This window comes from Neopsephotus bourkii, unplaced genomic scaffold (assembly GCF_033783945.1).
Source record: "Neopsephotus bourkii isolate Nb327-2 ecotype Australia unplaced genomic scaffold, CSIRO-AGI_Nbou_v1 NB_1767, whole genome shotgun sequence".
Lineage (NCBI taxonomy): Eukaryota > Metazoa > Chordata > Aves > Psittaciformes > Psittacidae > Neopsephotus > Neopsephotus bourkii.
This window is the reverse complement of record NW_026902241.1, coordinates 3,913,985-3,926,378: the sequence shown is the minus strand read 5'-3', so window position 1 is coordinate 3,926,378 and position 12,394 is coordinate 3,913,985. Positions and strand designations below refer to the sequence as shown.

The following is a 12,394-nucleotide window of genomic DNA, read 5'->3' as shown; positions in this document are numbered from 1 at the left end:
ACAGAGGCAAGCCTACGTTCTTGTTTCTTTTCCTTGTGTGAGCTTCTAAAGGAATATTCTGTAGCTGAAAGATAATTTAGAACTGCTTTAGAAATGCGCTCAATTTCTTTTTTCTAGGAACCATCCTGAGGCTAAAAGGGGCAATATTGAGAATGGCTTTTCTGGATACAACAGGATCTTTGGTCCCACCAGCACATGAACCCTGGAGAGAACACAATGTTCCTGAAGATAAAGATGAAAAAGATAAATCAAAAAAGCGACGACCTGTCTCAGTGTCCCCCTCTTCCTCTCAGGAAATCAGTGAAAACCAATATGCAGTGATATGCTCAGAAAAGCAAGCAAAAGTTATCTCACTGCCATCCCAGAACTGTATTTATAAACAAAACATAACAGAGACTTCTTTTGTTCTTCGTGGAGACATAGTATCACTGAGTAACAGTATCTGCCTTGCATGTTTCTGTGCCAATGGACATATTATGACTTTTAGGTAAGACTAGTTTGATAATAACTTAAATATTAGAAAAAAGTCTTCTGCTAGATAAACCGCTTCCTTTTCCATAAGGATGTGATCTAAAAACAGATAAATCTACATTCACTCAGTTTTGATAAACCTCTAACACTTGAGTCTGCATAATTTTGATTATGCATTCCTATTAGTTATGCCTTTAACACATGAGAGTGCTTACAAGTTCAGGAGCTACCCTGATTGAAGAGAGAGATCCAAATGTGTGATACAAGTCCATGAATTGAAGAAGCTTGTCTCAAAGATGTATTGATTCCCTGATGGAAAAAATTGCCTTCAGTTAGGTTTTCAGCTGGTACCTGACCATAACTCACATTTTTGTGCAGCTGTTTGCATCACGCTCATGCCTCAAGCTTACTGTTTTGTTGCGTAGCTTGTTCCTGTCTTAAATGCCTGAAACTCGAGCTGTAGAGGCAAGATGAATTGCAAGCAGTTGTAATACAGTAGTATAATAGTATATATTGCCAACCGTATCCTGGGCTGCATCAAGAGTGTTCAACAGGTCAAAGGAGGTGATTTTCCCCATCTACTCTGCTTTTGTGAGACCCTACCTGGAGCACTGTGTTCAGCTCTGGGGCCTCCAGCATAAGGAGGATGTGGACCTGTTGGATTGTGTCCAGAGGGCTACAAACATGATCAGAGGACTGGAGCAATTCTGCTATGAAAACAGGCTGATAGAGTTGGGCCAGTTAAGCCTGGAGAAGAGAAGGCTCCAGGGAAGCCTTAGAGCAGCCTTCCAGTACCTAAAGGGAGCCTGCTGGAAAGCCAGAGAGTGTTTTCTTACAACGGCATGTTGTGACAGGGGGACAAGGAGATAGATTTAGATTAGGTATTAGGAAGAACTTCGCTATGTGAGGGTGGTGAGACATCGGAAGAAGTTGCCCAGAGAAGCTGTGGCTGCCCCATCCCTGGAATTCTTCAAGGTCAGGCTGGATGGGGCTTTGAGCAACCTAGTCTAGTGGAGGGTATCCCTGCCTATTGCAGGGGGGTTGAAACTAGATAATCTTTAAGGGACATTGTAGGGAAATTGAACTTCCAAGGATTAGCTCCATTTCATAAAAATTAATTGCTGTTGGGAATAGGACTTAATGCTGTGCTTGTATAAAGCTGGCAGGGGATTGTGTCACACCCAAGATGCCCAGTACTTACCTACTGATACATGTTTAGATGGGACTTAAGATTCTGTTACAGATTTGGTTGATACTATGAAAATGCTGTCATGGATATCATGCTTGTCATATCTGGTCTGTGGGTTTTGTGTTGAAGCTGTAAGGATGTTTTATGTTTCCATCAGTCTGAAGCAAAGCACTCCCCTGTAACTAACTCACTCTTGGGAATAATCTTAGTTTTGACACAGGCATGGCAGAAGTGTTGTTTCTGGGTGACATGTTTATAAGATAATATTGCTTTTTATTTCTTACCTGTAGAATTTGTGTCCAAAGTCATGCTACCAGTTCTCGTTTCTTTTGTTTGTCATACATGAAGTTTCCTGCTAAGAGGCAATTCACAATCAGTAAAATGCAAGTTTAATGTTTAGAAATCTCTGTAATATAAAAAAAAACAAAACAAAACCAAAAAAAACCCAAAAACCACAACACTCACTGTCCGCTTTTTTGTTGCTTTTGACTTTGCTTTGCCCCTTTACTGCCTTTTTTAGTTTCTAGAATTAATAATATTAATGGAAATGATTTCTGCAGTAAAACTTGCTTAATGTAGTGTTGGTGCATTTGCACTAATCTTTTGTAAATCATGGAGGGAAGGAATGCCATCCAGAAGGACCTTGACACGCTTGTAAGGTAGGCTGATGCCAACCTTATGAAGTTTAACCATGCCGAGTGCAAGGTCCTACACCTGGGTCGGAGCAATGCCAGGCACAGCTGCAGGTTGGGCAGAGAAGAGATTCAGAGCAGCCCTGAGGAGAAGGACTTGGGGGTGCTGGTCGATGAGAAAATGAACGTGAGCCGGCTGCAGTGTGTGCTTGCAGCCCAGAAAGCCAACTGTATCCTGGGCTGCATCAAAAGGAGTGTGACCAGCAGATAGAAGGAGGTGATCCTGCCCCTTTATTCTGCTCTCGTGAGACCTCACTTGGAGTACTGTGTGCAGTTCTGGTGTCCTCAACATAAAAAGGACATGGAATTGTTGGAACAAGTCCAGAGGAGCGCCACGAGGATGATCAGGGGACTGGAGCACCTCCCATATGAAGACAGGCTGAGAAAGTTGGGGCTGTTCAGCCTGAAGAAGAGAAGGCTGCATGGAGACCTCCTAGCAGCCTTCCAGTATCTGAAGGGGGCTATAGGGATGCTGGGGAGGGACTCTTCATTAGGGACTGTAGTGACAGGACAAGGGGTAATGGGTTAAAATTTAAACAGGGGAAGTTCAGATTGAATACAAGGAAGAAGTTCTTTACTGTAAGGGTGGTGAGGCACTGGAATGGGTTGCCCAGGGAAGTTCTGAATGCTCCATCCCTGGCAGTGTTCAAGGCCAGGTCAGACAGAGCCTCGGGTGACATGGTTTAGTGTGAGGTGTCCCTGCCCATGTCAGGGGGGTTGGGACTAGATGATCTTAAGGTCCTTTCTAACCCTAACTATTCTATGTTTTTACAAAAATTTCACAGGGGCTGTTTTTGAGACAGTGGTTTATTTTGGTTCTATTTTTCAAGACATCAGGTATTTAGTCACTTACTTGCATTTATTATTACTTTGAGAGGAATGTTTGTTAGCAAGAGCATTGTTAAAGCCTGAGTGTGCTATGTCTGTCCTTCAGTAGCTGGATGCAGTAAGTAATGCAGTGACATGTACAGATTCAGAAAATACAAGGTAAGCAAACTTTGCTTCGAGGGCTTCCTCTTGCACATATAGTCAGACAAAAAAGGTGGACATAATTAATAAGATTTTTTGAGGATACTTCATTCTGTTGTGCTTTGAAAGCTCAGCCCAGTGTATTTCCAAGTGTTCTTGAAGATCGAGATCTTTTAGACTGGTATTTTCAGTCAAAGATAAATTTTTCACCTGAGAGAAAAGGCAGGATGTTGAAATATAAAATTATGGTAGATATTTATGAAAATACTTTGTTATTAACTACTGAATAATGCTTTAAAATTAATCTGACTTACACACCCAGGATATCATTTAAGTGATGCTTTTAAACACATCTGTAATGCACTTGTTTAAATTCCACTTTTGAGTGCTACTTTGGAAAGTCTCATGTTTTGAGATATTTTGTAATCACATTAAATGGTACCCTGTTTGTATGGTACTTACGGAGATAGTGAAGAGAAAAATAATGTATTGTAGTGTAAAAATGAGCCATTTGGTCTAATAATAGAGAATCCTGCTATATTTAATGGGACTTTTAAATTCTTTTTCTTAAGTTTGCCAAGTTTAAGGCCATTGTTGGATGTATATTACCTGCCACTCACCAATATGCGGATAGCCAGAACATTCTGCTTCACCAATAATGGACAAGCACTTTATCTTGTATCACCAACTGAAATACAGAGGCTCACCTACAGTCAAGAAACATGTGAAAATCTTCAGGTAATGAATTTAAAAAAATAGTTTTCTTAGATATACTCTGAGGTTCTTGGTTCTGGATTTATGATGTTTACATTAATTTGTTGTAAAGCTTTGACTTTTGAGCTTAGGTTTTTTGTTTTTCCCTCAATGTAGAATCTGATTGAGGATGAATCACTTCTACTCTTATATTTACTGTTTCATCCGTCCTTTTGTGTTTCAAATAGTTTCTTATATTTCCTTTTTGATCATTGGGAAGTTTCCTTGCTCAACATGTGCAGTTAATAAAAACTCCCTTGTTCAGTTGATGCTAGTGGATGTGCATGCTGACATAACTGGAGAAGTCTATCTTGGGATGCTTTAAGAAAGCTTATATTTCAGTGATATTAACATTAAAGATTCTCACCATGCTCCAGCTTGGAAGTTGTATAGAATACTGAAACAGCAGAGATGCAGGCTGTAAGGTCTCCTGTGGTACCACACAGGATTATTTGTAGATATAATGTGAAGAGAACAAAATCGGGAGTGTTGCCCAAAATACAGCTTTACTTGAACCGGTTTCTTCACTGCAGATTTGCATGAGCTATAAACCTGCAAATATCAGATGGATAGCTTGGACAGCTTTCTTAATGTGTTTTTATTTTTTGTTTCCTATGTTGCCTTGCAAAGGCTGATGCCTATTAAAGCATGTTAATTTTGAAATTCAAATCCACAAAGTTTGCTCCTTAAAGAATATTCCATTAATGTGTGTGTAATAATATATGCTTTGTTGTGTCTCTTCATTGTAAAGGAAATGTTGGGTGAGCTTTTCACTCCTGTAGAAACACCAGAAGCACCAAACAGGGGGTTCTTTAAAGGCCTATTTGGAGGTGGGGCACAGTCACTCGACAGAGAAGAACTCTGTAAGTTTCTTGTATTCATTATTTTTCTGGTATTTCTGTCTAAGGAAGTCAGTGATCCTTGAAAAATATATTAACCTGTGATAATAGAACACTACATTTGCAGAGAGGAGAGTAACAAAAGGGATAACAAATACCTTTTCATAGCTTTTGTGTTGTAAACCTTACCAAAAGATCAGAAATGCTTGGTACTGTTTCTTCACAGGCTCCTTTACCTCATTTATTCAGAAGTAGATTATAAAACAAGAAGTGGGACAACTGATCTTATTTTTATTCATCTCTATGGAATACATAGTACTGACTATGATATTTCTTAAGCCTGTTAAATTGAAAGGGGCTGGTTCTGGAGAGCACTATGCTGGATAGTGAGAAAATTAAAACTCCATCTTTACTTCAGTGCATTTGCTAGATTCTTTTTTGGCATTTGACTTATGCAGAGATGCCTTAGCAAGCACAAGGATAGAACGGTGTGATAGTTCAATTCAGCTATGTTGCTAAAAACCACATCACCAGTGCAGTTCTGTTGATGACTGATGGCAGCACTGGTGAGAGAGTTTTAATTTCACACTTGAGCTGTGGGAAGGTTATTATTTTATAACCTGTCTGGAAAACTTGGAAATATGGTTAAAAATCTTAATTTTATTAAATAATGTCTAGTAATATTGAGTAGTGAGTACTGCTAGTAGTCACGCCTATGATCAGGTGTTCAGTGTCCATGCAAAGAAATGTCACCTCTTTATAAGCTGGTTACATTGGTGTTTGTGTATTAATGGTAGAAAACCTCACTATTGTGTTCTTGCTGCTTTGTAAATGCCTCTAGTTGGAGAATCAGCAGCTGGGAAGGCATCAAGGAGTCTTGCCCAGCATATTCCAGGGCCTGGGGGTATTGAAGGTGTCAAAGGAGCAGCATCTGGTGTAGTTGGTGAACTAGCACGAGCCCGGTTGGCACTAGATGAAAGAGGACAGAAGTTAGGAGAACTGGAAGAAAAAACTGCAGCTATGCTTTACAGTGCTGATTCTTTCTCTAAACACGCTCATGAGGTGAGTCTGTTACATGTTATGCTGAACATTAATCTGATTCTTTATCAAATAAATATAAGTTTTGCAAGTAACCGGTTTATGCAAAGGCATGTCAGAAGTATGTAAAGGGAATGAACTAACATGGATAAAGGACCTCTTAGGTCCGTTTTACCTATCAATCATTACTCCTAATAACTAAGTATTAATTAAAACAGCTTTGCCTTGTGGCACATTGGTCTAGAGCATACCCTCTGTCTGAGTGATATGTAGACTTCCAAAAGTGCATCTCAATTCCCATTGCTGAGATATAATTAATTTTGAGGCCAAATTATCAGCAGTGATGCTACCATTAGAAAACTCATCATGCTAAATCCTTGCTGTTCACCAAAGTTGTTGCACTTTTGAGACACTTTATTAAAGTCCCTTTGCTCATACTGCTTTGTAAGCGTATGATTTGTTTGTATCATTGTACTTCTTGGTATGTTACAGAAACAGTAATTAGAAATATTTTTTTTGTTTTTCAGATGATGTTGAAGTACAAAGACAAGAAGTGGTACCAGTTCTGATGAGCTCTTCAGTTACATCTGTTTAATTTTATCCTGATGGAAAAATCTTGGGTTTTCATTAATTTTGGCAGGACCATTGAAATTAAAGGAGTATTCACCATTGGATACTGTGTTTCCTAGCACAAATCATACACTGTTTTACCTCAGTCGTGGCATTAACTGAGGAGCTTTATATTTAAAAGAAACACACACAAAAAGCAAACTTGAGTGTTTCTTATTCTTGAGTGATTAGCTGAGAGTTAGAACAGAGAAGGTAACCAGAACATATGGAAAAGAGGGTAAAAGTTAAAATGTAGTGTGAGATGGGCAGGGGCAATGCAGGGTCAATCCTGTGTTAATATTTCATATGCCAAAAGTTTTTGTGCTATTGTAATTGCTGCCAGTGTTATACGCTCCTGTGAGGAGAGGCAATAAATCAGGGGTCCAAGAGCTGGAATAAAGTTGTTTGTCTTGCTGGACGGTAGCTGACTTACTCTTACCCTCTCTAGGACTCACTATATTTACCATTATTGCTGAGGAAGAGTTTGCTGTCACTTCTTTCATCAGGAAAGCTGGAAGCTTGGAAGATGTCTTGTTGAAAATTGTATACATAGTTGACTCGTGCATAGTCTTTTCTTGGACCCCTGATCTAGTATTCTTGTATTCACATCCTATTCTGTGAAGTGGAAAACAAGAGAAAACACAATTTTTGCATTAAAAAAGTCAAGTGATAATATGACTGGAATGTGTCATGCTGGGAGTTTTCATTTGTGTTATGTCTGTGCAATGTGAAATGTGATAACATCTTCATTGTGGTAAGAATAGTTCAATTTCTGTTCAGTTAAATGCTATTCTTTTGCCAAAAATAGCTATTGGTTCAGTTTGTATAACATTTAGAATTGGCTGTGGGTTCCATTCATGCTGTGAATTTTTATAAATGTTTAACAGAATGTATCTTTACAGCCATTAATTAAAATAGCTGAGATAGTTTTGCTTAAAACTCAAGTTCTAGATGCCCCTTTAGTCCTTTACTATGAAATCAGATAATCTTGGACTCAGGTTTTCAAAGTTTTGCACTCTGTGGAGGTGCTGATGCATGAATATTGGCAAGCGTCTAATATCCTAATAGTTGTCAGTATATCGTTTAGAAAATTCCTGCTAGTAGAGCTATTTTCAAGTACCTGTCTCGGCCCCACCCAGCACTAAAGGCAGTTGGCTAAAGTTTTGCTTTAGTCTCTGAAGCAGTCTTTTCAGTGTGGGCTGTGGTAAGTGTCCACTAAAACTTCAGGAATTCATGAAATACTGTTCTGTTTGGGTAACGTAAACAATATTGCTGAGCTAACTTGTTAATGGCTGATGCACTAAAGCTGTAACAGTGTGAATGACAAGAGCTCTTTTAAAAAGAGATAATTCCTTAAGATAAATGTTTGCATTTCAAAAATTTATTTTGACTTTTTTCCTCAAAGCAGGAATAGTTACTGACTGACTTTGTTTTATAAAAGGGAGTACTTAGAAGCAGAAGATCTACATTGTTGGAAATTATTCTTTTGGGTTTGCTTCACCAAGTATCATCTTCTTTGTGGGTTTTTTTGCACATGTTCTGAATATTCCCAAAGCAAAACCTTGGTTATATTTGTATTGTTAAGTGATGTTGCAGATACATAGATAAGGTAACCTTCCAAAACACTCAACACATGCAAAATATTGAAGTAACTGATGGTTCCTCATGAATTTTTCAAATGAAAGGTAAATATGTTTGGGCTTTGTAGCATACATAAATCTTCTGATTCCTTGTATAGTAACACTTAATTAAAAAGGACAGGCGAATTCTATTCCTAGTACGAGGGCATGCCATACTATGTCCACTGTTCAAAGAACAAATGAGAATGTGGCAATTTGAACAAGCAGCATTATGATTTCCTTATGGCTTTGTCCCATACCTACTGAGGCAATGTTAACTCCAGTTACTTGACTCATCTTCCCACGCAATTTTTGCCTTTGCATGCTAACTTTTTTTGTCTAATTAATGCATATTTAAACCAGTTCCATTTTATCAAAAATCCAGGTAGGAGAAAACTAGGTAAACAGCTATCCATACCATTTACAAAAATACAACACCCTAGCTGACACTTACTCCCTTTGTTCTATCACATATGTAAATTGAGATGACTGATTATTATTTGACACAGTGAAGGTGAACTCTATTTCAGAGCAACGGATCCTGGAAAATTAGTCTGGTCAGGCTCTGGGGGAGAGGATGGCAAGAGTACTCTTCAGCAGATCGTGGTATCAGTTCAATGGACGATGATCTTGGCTTGAAAGGAAAGCATACTTCTCATCAAGAAACATTTGACAACCACCAGCAAGCAAAAAAAACAAGTGGCAGTGGGAGACCATCTGCCAGTACAAGAAGAGTGTAGTGGCTTTTTTGGTATTATAAAATTTATCATAGTTGAATCTTCTGTTGCATATGTTCAGCGCATGCTTATGGATTTGAAAACTAATGATTGCTCATGAGATGAATACACAAATGGTTCTTGATCAATAAAAGGGGCTATGTACAATTTTTGTCTAAAATGTTCCTGTTTCCTTCTCTGTGGAAGGAAAATGATCGTACACACGTTGTTGCATCTTGTTCCGCTATTGGTGGTGCACCTTTTGTACAGCAAAGTGTATCGAAATCCTTGGGGGGAAGCTCCCCTGTTTTTTTCGCTGGCATTTTAGTTGTGTGAAACTTTTTTAGGGTGTCTGGAAAACTATAAAATACAACTGAGCTATTACTTTTTTATTTTTATGATGGAAGTGTAAGAAACTGCTGCTACCTATCTGTTTATATGTAGTGTGTCTCATTAGGAACTGTAAACAGAAGAAGCTTTTTTTCACCGTAGTCCTGCCAAATTGTAACTTTTGAATGCTGGTCTGTGTGAATATGTGTGTATTCCAAATATGTCTGAAAGTGTTACACCACAGGCATCTCCAGTGATTCGTTCTTCAGCAAACAGTCAGATATAAAAATATAGTAATAGATAGCTGTGTTCCTTGTCTGTCTTTATGCCAATATTTTTGCCTGAGGTGGTACTTGTGTGGCAGGTGATGCTGGAAAGCTACATCCAAAGGAGGATTTTTGGAAGTGAGTTCATTTCCTCTTTTTCCTTTCATTTGCCTTTTCTCTTTTCCGTTGTTGGCTTTTTTATTTTTTGTTGCTTACTTAATGGCACTGATCTTACCTGAACTTTTAAACTTGAATTTTTCCTGCACTTTAATTCAATCATGGTATTTTATTCCTTAATTTTGTTTCTGCATTTGTGCAGTTCAGGTTCATTATTTGTATATAAACACACATGTTCAATAAAGACTCTAGAACAGATTACTTTCAGGCACATTTGCTAATTCTGTGACTATCATTTAGAATGTGTGTTTTCTTAGCAAAATATGTATATACAATATAGACCCTAATGAAAGGCATGTATCCTGTGTCAGCATTCAGTTTATAAATTACTGCAACACTGTCACATTTGTTACTAGTTACTACAATAAAATCTGTTATATTTATACATACTGCTTAAGAATATACTTTTAGTTTTAAATAATTTTTATATGTACACTTCTACCTTTAATTTTAAAAAGACTTATGTTCAACTTTTAAGTCAAAGTACTTAAAGTATGTATATTATCCATAGAAGAAGTTGTTTTAAGCTTATGAATACATTCATATCTCATATGGAGATGATAAAATTACTAAGCAATGAAAACAAATAGCCCATTTTGCTTTGCAGAAAACAATCATACTTATTTTTACATCCCATTTTGAACATTCTTTAATAATTCCCTAAGTAAGGAGAGGACAGATCGTGCACTCGGAAAACTAATGTAAGGTAAAAGTTATCTCAGTAGCTGCAGCTTGTGGCCAACTGGTTTTCTATGGTTTTATTATTTATTTTTTTTAGGTATACACATAAAAGATATTTTTCAGCTTTATTTCTTGAACACTTAAAATTCCCCAGAACAAGTGAGAGTTATCCAATAAATATTTTCTTTGAGTATTAATCTTTTAATTTTCTTGATGTATTAATCTTGATTATACGTCAGCTCTTTACATGTAAGGAACTTTTTTTGTGTACCAAACATGCACGAGAAAGCTTTCAGCCTGTGGCTGAAGTGCCCTCTTCTTTCTTACCATGGTTTAACATAGGTGAGCACAGATAGCAGCTGGGGTTTGGTGCAGGGGAAGGTGGGCAGCACCTTGCCTCGCGCACTGAGTGGCAGGGTAACTCATCAGTTGGAACATGTTCTAGCCAATTTCCTGTATAAGTTTACATGAATCTTTTGGGGTGGATGTTGGTAGTTTTGCTCTGACCACAAAATCTTCAAATGCTTTGAAGACAGAAATTAATGCTGTTTGAGAGGAGGGGGGAAATAAGCAGGAAAGTTGGTATAGGTGAATTGGCTAAACCAATTTCATTCATTGAAAAGCTGTATTAAGCTGGGCCAATTTCTTCTTGCATGTGCTAAAAAGATACACCGTATATGATCTATTCGATTACTGTTTCAAACCAGATGAGCGTACGGTGCTTGGGGGTTCTTTTGCACCTTAAAAGTTTAGGTTTCAAGAGATGGGTGTTCATTTTTTAAAAGATGAAAAGGGGAGAAGAGGCAGAAGCATAGAACAATCAAATGTCAGTTGTCAATCAGTATTTCTTTTGGTTTTCCATGTAAAACACACAAAACATTTAAGTCATACAACTGTAGGTTACTTTGACACTTGTTTTACCAGGCAAATAGTAACTCAAAAGTTAAACTGTTTCAGTTGAAAACATGTAAGGAGTTGTATGTGGATTACCACTACCATTCAGTAATAGGTGATGCAAAGGGAGAGGGGTGGGAACATGTTTTAAATATTCCCTTTTAAAACAGAATTGTAAATAAGCAGTACTGTGTTATTTTAGACCTGAGCTCTGCTATCTGTAGTGGTTAGAACTAGGAAAACATGCTGCTTTCTAGTTATGCTGCTGTTTCCTTGTACCAGCACCATGGGGTGGGGGGAAGGGTAAAACCAGTAAGTTTCTCTAACACTGCCCCATTGTGGGTAAGCATGCTTGATGTGTAGCGGTTCTCGGTTATGTGTCTCTTAGTGTGTACGTGTGCTTTCTTTCTTTCTTTTTGTTCATTGCAGCTTACTCTTCAGTTAAGTCTTGCGGAGCCCCACTAGCTCTTCTGAGGGTGATTACTGGAATATGCATTTTAGGTAGGGTTGCAAATCCATCTGTCTACAAATATAGTTTCATATGAACTGCAAACTGTACTGTTACAAACACAACTATGTTAGGTTGCATAGAGTTATTTTACTTACATGTACTTGAACTGAACTATGTCATCATAACAAAGTTAAAAAAATAAGTATGGAATATTTTTGTAAATAAAAATACCTGTGCAGCTGGTATTTTAAATTTAAACTGTATTATACATTAATGTTTCAGAAAAAAAATGTTCATATATGTGTATATGAATGTGTCATTATGCTGAAGGGCTCTTGATTGGGCAAAATAAACTATTCAAATCTCTCCTGAAATGAGTGGAGCTTACTCCTTCCTACCCAGTTGTTCTCCCACTGGCTGGAGCATGCAGTGACTCCCTGGGACAAAAGGCTTTTTCATTTGGCTGAAGTTTTTGAGATGCTCTTTATAGCAAGTGGAGCGGTGCGTGCTGGAACCACTAGCAGCCAGGCCAGTAGCAAGTGGCCCCTAAGAAGCACAAAAGGTGAAATGATTTGTCTGTGGTTATGTTCCCAAGCGGGTCTAAAACCGTGCTGAAACATGCATCTTGGTGGTGGTGATGTGAACTCCTGTTACACTTTCAAGCTACCAGAAAAGTTAAGGTCATTCATTTTACAGACTC

The 12,394-nt window shown here is 38.0% G+C and overlaps 1 protein-coding gene across 12 annotated transcripts in view; it reads left to right on the top strand.

Moving 5' to 3' along the window:
• STXBP5 (syntaxin binding protein 5) overlaps positions 1-12,068 on the top strand; it is a 110,809-nt gene extending 98,741 nt beyond the window's left edge. For all 12 annotated transcript variants that reach the window (XM_061378555.1, XM_061378553.1, XM_061378546.1 and 9 more), the window contains 5 exons: positions 118-487; positions 3,894-4,059; positions 4,826-4,937; positions 5,755-5,975; positions 6,479-12,068. In XM_061378555.1, the coding sequence (XP_061234539.1) occupies positions 118-487; positions 3,894-4,059; positions 4,826-4,937; positions 5,755-5,975; positions 6,479-6,520 (911 nt within the window). In that variant the 3' untranslated portion in view covers positions 6,521-12,068. The remainder of the gene's footprint in view (positions 1-117; positions 488-3,893; positions 4,060-4,825; positions 4,938-5,754; positions 5,976-6,478) is intronic.
• The last annotated feature ends 326 nt before the right edge of the window (positions 12,069-12,394 follow it).